General features: G+C 42.2%; 1 protein-coding gene across 1 annotated transcript; it reads right to left on the bottom strand.

Annotated features, from left to right (window-relative positions):
* Positions 1 to 2104: 2104 nt before the first annotated feature.
* On the bottom strand, positions 2105 to 3802 carry LOC311034483 (uncharacterized protein; the record flags this gene model as incomplete). The annotated part of the gene is made up of 5 exons (XM_084042365.1): positions 2105 to 2215; positions 2373 to 2413; positions 2842 to 2949; positions 3127 to 3648; positions 3748 to 3802. 5 exons carry the CDS (start codon positions 3800 to 3802, stop codon positions 2105 to 2107), a joined length of 837 nt encoding a protein of 278 aa, XP_083898491.1.
* Between the last annotated feature and the right edge of the window lie 1957 nt (positions 3803 to 5759).

Raw genomic sequence — 5759 nt, 5'->3', positions numbered from 1 at the left:
CATTGTCCATTATTAAAGGAACCACTCAATAAGACCCTCTGAGTTTCTTTGCTCTTCCTTAAATAATGATGACAATAACTACTAACTATAATCTTTTACTGAAAATAAATAAATAAATCAATGCATATCATATGTATTTCCAAACTCCTCAAATGTGTGCACAAATGGTCTTTGGAGCCATGTGTTGACTTATCAAAAATTCCTATTCAATAACACTTTGCTATAATGGGGATAGAAAGTTTGTGGGACATATTGTGTGCCTAACTTGTTACTTTGAATTAGCAACCTGAATTAAATCAGACATGCCTGCTTTATTACCGACCGTGCCTCTCAACCTTCCGGTCTCAATCATAAGATCCAGTTACATAGCAATGTGCCTCCTTGTACAACCCTTATACCTGTTCCTGGCCAAGTGATCTGATTAACCAATACATGACATGACACACCTATTTGATCCCAGCTTCTTTAAATGAACAACTCTGTTGCATGCATTGTATCTGTGACAAACATGCGAGTAATATACATTTTCTTTCAATGTAAATTATATGCTGCACAGCAAGGCACTGTTAATAACACTGTATAGAGCTGTTTTCCATGTGGGTGGTCTCTGCGTACATTCTATGCATTGTGGTGAGAGGGTAGAGGCTTGACGCAGATGTGGCGATACTCACACCACCTATGTTAACTTGAACATCTACTTCCTGTGTAGTGTGAAGTGACAGAGGGACAGCCTGAAGTCATAATGGTTCTCTGATATAAGAGCAATAATCAAAACCTCAAATTCATGTGTTGTTCGACATTTACAAATCTATCCAATGCTATAATCCATAATCCAAAAGCTGTAATCTACAAAATAACAACAAATGATTACTAGTGAGTTCATAACTCACAGAGTTTGATTTTGCATAATGATCTATTATAAAACATTTTTTGATGATGATGTTTTTGGAATTTATAAATGTCTTCAGTTATGTAATCAGGGTGTGTGTGAAAGCAGGATACAGTATAAAGCACAGTAAAGATGAACAAAGATCAATAGGACCTGATGAGGCCTCCTGTGTGAGGTGAAACATCGTGTATATACATACACCACACAAATCATTTCTACATTGATAACACACCACAGTGCTGTAACACTAGTAACAAAAAGTAGGACATCTTGTGAACATATATTGTCTATATACGCAGTAGGATGCTGAGCCTGTGTGGTTGCAGACCGTCTTCCTGTCCTCGCTGTACTTTAGTTTCCACCAACGGAAACTAAACAACTGAGGCCACAAAGAAGCGAGAACAGAAACTTACAAAGGGGTGTAACAGAAAGAGGGGGGGGGGGGTGCAGTGGAAGATTTTCACTATTGCCCTGCTGGTTGGTGCCCAGTGTTGCAGCACTTAATGTCCTTGCATTAACCCAGCACTGGCAGTGGTCAGCCACAGAGAAGAACCCAGGGACCAGCTCCAGCTCTAAGGCCAGTGCCTTGCTCAAGGGCACTGACACACACACGCACGCACGCACGCACACACACAACCCTTTGTAAAAATCACTCAAAATCATTGTACTAGCTACTCTGTCTCTGACCAGTGATGCCCCCCCAATTAGAAAAAATGTAATCCAAAGTTTTGTTAAAGCAATTTATTAATTGCTATTGCATGTATCATTTAAACTTACAAATCAAGCAAATTTGATCACAAGGTGAAGCTACAGTATAATAGCATATGATTTGTCGTGTGCGTGAACGCCGTCATAAGTGTATGGGTGCCTAGCCCCACACAGAGTAGATAGCAGTGGACAGTTAGATATCTGTTCTTTTTTTTTTTTTCCTTATAATTTTTATCCCGCGATTTTGTAACCCTTATTTTTCACCCGGTGCCAATTTTTTCTAAGTGATCCTGGGCGCTACACTCCCCTCACCAGCCTAGGGAGGCCAGGGCCGAGCTCATGCCTCCTTCAATGCATGAGAGCCAACTGACCTTCTTGTCACCTGACAGGGGAGAGTTTCCCTGGTTGGACGTAGCGCGTGGAAGGAACACGTTATTCCAACCAGTTCCCTTCCCCTCCATCAGGCGCCCCGGCTGTCATAGGGGAGGCGGTATATAGATATCTGTTCTATTGTCTGACTCCAGAATACACAGTCTCTCTCTCCATGTTGTTTCTCTCTGGTCTTGGTCTGCTCTTCTTGCTGAGACTCACAGCAGCATAATGGAGGCTGTCTTCATTCTGCTCCTCGTATTAAAAAAAGAAGAAAAGAGAACAAGAAAATCACAATCAGAGGAACAAGAACCTGGTGTGGGCTTTGTGGCCATGGGAAAGCTTTAGAATATAAATTAGGTAAAAATAATAAAATAAAATACAAATAAATTAAGAAAACCCCTACCCTTGTGTTTGTAGCAGTCATGGAGGAACCAAATGAATGTCCTGAGAAGCAAATATACATAATGTTATTAACCTTTCCTGACTGCTCTATAGCAGTGGTTCCCACACTTTTTAGCTCAAGACCCAAACTAGTGAAAATAGCAGATCTACAAGCCCACAACGCAGCTTTGTCAGCTTGTAGATCAACTATTTTCAATACTTCTTAAGAGTTTTCAGCCGAATCCTAAGCCTTTTCTAATTTATGGAATTTCTTAGATTTTCTTTCATTCATTTATGATTTATGAATTTTGGGGGGAATTATTTGAAAATGTTTTGAAGAAACATTAATAACAAACAAACGCAAACAAAAAATAAAGGCATATTCTACGGTACTAGCGACCCATAAAAATGCATCTGCAACCCACAAATAGGTCCCGACCCACCGACCCCCCCCCCCCCCCCCCTGAAAATACTTTGGTTAAAACACTTACCACTATGGATACATGTTTCCCATTTCAACGAGTAGATGATGGAAGACAAGACAATAACCAGGATGATGCAAATGACCAGCACAATGCCCAGGAAAACCTTTGCTTTGTCTGTAGAGAATTAGCACCAGTAAATATCTATTTTCACCTGTCTTTATTTCATTAGTAAGGCTGCCTGCTCACTAACCCAGGCATACTTGCAAAATTATAGATTACTTTGTCATAAGCCAACAATAGTACAGTTGAAATAGTATCATAGGTACTGAGAATACAATTAAGTGATTTTACCTGTACCTCCAGCATCTGGCCTAGAAGTATTTCCAGACAGTATCTCCCCACATGAAGCCACAGCATAGTCAGTCCCAGCAGTGTGGACGGTACAGTTCAGAGAGTCTCCAGGCTGGACTGACTTCTCTGGAGGCTGCTGGACAATGGCTTGGATGCTGGATGAGGAACCTTTAACATGGAGCATGATGCCTTCTTTGAACTGAATGTCAGAATACATTTGCATCCCACAGTAATACACTGCAGAGTCCGACAATTGCACATCCGAGATCTTGAGATGATTTATTCCTTCTCCTGGGACCACAGAGAGACGGGAATCATTCTTAAATTTCTCGGACAAAGTAGGTTTCTCATTGTACTTGTTCCCGGATGCTAACAGCTCAGGTTTATCTCCAAGACCGTGCTTGTACCAGTAGTAGCTCTTGAAGTTATCTTGATCGAAGCAGAGCAAAGTTACGTTGTTTCCAGCATCAGCCGTTATGACACCCTTCTGTGGTTCTAGCACTGATAACTGCACAACGTGAACTGGAAAAATAAATATAAAAATATGAATAATAATAGAATAATTTGGCAATGGATTTTTATTTTGGTTGTTTGTTAAAAAAATATATTGTCGCATCTTACCTTCTCTCCATAGAAGTAGACATATAAGATGCAGGATGATCTTTGATGCTGCCATCATCTTTGTCTGTCTTTGTCTTTTGAGTGGAAAGCGTTTTCAAAGGTTGACCACATCTTAAGAGGTATGTGTGGCTGTGTGTGATTGGGCAAACTGTCACTGAGAGGATGACACAGGGGTGGGGGTGGTAGTGTTGGGGACTTGGCCTACTGTACTGTACCATGACCTATACCTATCCTAGGCCTATATCCAATTGATCAACAATGTCTCTGTGCACATGCATGAGTGCAAGCTGTGTTGCTGCTGTTCCTCAAACAGGTGTTACGATGTCTGAGTGGCTAACAACAAAAAGCATCATGCATTATGAAGGTCAGATGACACTGCATGACATTGCATTAATAAAATGTTATGTTTGTGAAGACTGTGTGTGGACTAGGTGTGCAAAATTACATACACCATGTGTGCTGCATGGGCAGTTGTTGATTCTGAATCTGTTCATGTTGATCTCTTTGCAACAAGAAGTGTTGCCATGTGGCTAAAAGTAATTGCCAATTTGACTGAAAATTTGGAACCTAAGATCCACTCACTGAAATCAAAATTAAATGAAATTAAATGAAATTAAATGAAATTAAATTAGACTCGTGAACGTGCAGGTCCTCTACTATCCACCAGAGGGTGCTGCAGCACTATCCACACCCCTATTTTACACTTTGGTGGCTAACTCATGTGTGGATAATATTGTTATTGTCTACTAGACCATACCCGTAGGGGAATATGAGCACCCAAAGTGTGCAGTTTGGCTTATGCGCCGAGAACAGACAGTTTATCAGGGATCGAAAGTGAGTTTGTACTATGTAGTGCAGTGGTTCTCAAACGTTTTTATGTCAAGGACCCCCAAATTGACACTTGTTAGCCCGCGGACCCCCATTTGAAAATATATGCCAGGGACGCCTCCCCCCCAACCACACACACAGCACGGAGAATAGCGTAGGCATGTTACTCGCCCGCCCCGGGTCCCGTCGCTAACACACACACACACACACACACACACACACACACACACACACACACACAGATCCGTAACGGCCGATCGACACCAGGCTTTTCAAAGCGAGCGTGTGCGTACAGCGCGTTTGTTTAGATCCAAGTGATTATCAATGATAGCGGCTACACCAGGCGCGCGGATACGCGAGTCGCACATACGCAGACTTTTAAAATAGGACTGGGTCTAAGTGCGCGTGTGCGTATGTGCATCGCGTGTGCGAAAAAAGTCTGGTGTGTTTACTTTACACAGTAAGAATTGTACTCAGAGAGTGGGCGGGGTCTATGGTGCAGCGTCGGTGTTGCCATGTCGGCCTACTGTAAGCGGTTTAGGGGCAATATTGGTGGTATTGTGTTTTGGCGTTGGTTGTGAAAGTGCAGGTGGGTGTGGGGACGCGTTGTGAGCTTGTACATCGGCTGTTTTCCAAGAGGCAAGGTATATGTGTGAAGGCGCTTCGTTTGGCCTTCTTTTCATAGACCTTGTTGCTTGTAGGGGTCGTTTGGTTTGGCCTTGTTTTCATAGACCTTGCTGCTTGTTTCTCTCACAAAACCTGGCAACGACGCATGCGCAGTTTGATCAAGAGTCGACCCAAGACACAAGACAGCTACCACCGTCTGTGAGGTTACTAGAATTATAGTAGGATACCAGTGAGTGGGGTCTAGAGGCCCCCACGGTCCTTAACGGGGTTCCCCCGTGGGATCTCCAGATAAGCCTTGTAAGCTTGTAGAAAATACTGAAAAAATCTTGACAATTTTCAAAAATAAATGTTAAATATTTAACATCTTTAACACAAATGTTTGCTTAGAGTTCCTGGCACGAAATATTTTCAGATGGGGGTCCAGGGCTAAATACATCAATTTGGGGGTCCAAATTAGGGGTCCCAGATGTATGTTTTTGAGGGTTTTGAGAACCCCTGGTCTATACCACGTTAAAGGAAACATGAATTCACCTAGCCACCATAATACTTTGCCCTCT

The sequence above is a fragment of the Gymnoscopelus microlampas genome, assembly GCF_963454915.1.
Source record: "Gymnoscopelus microlampas genome assembly, chromosome: 19".
Lineage (NCBI taxonomy): Eukaryota > Metazoa > Chordata > Actinopteri > Myctophiformes > Myctophidae > Gymnoscopelus > Gymnoscopelus microlampas.
The sequence above is the reverse complement of the archived record's forward strand: the minus strand, read 5'-3'. Positions and strand labels throughout refer to the sequence as shown.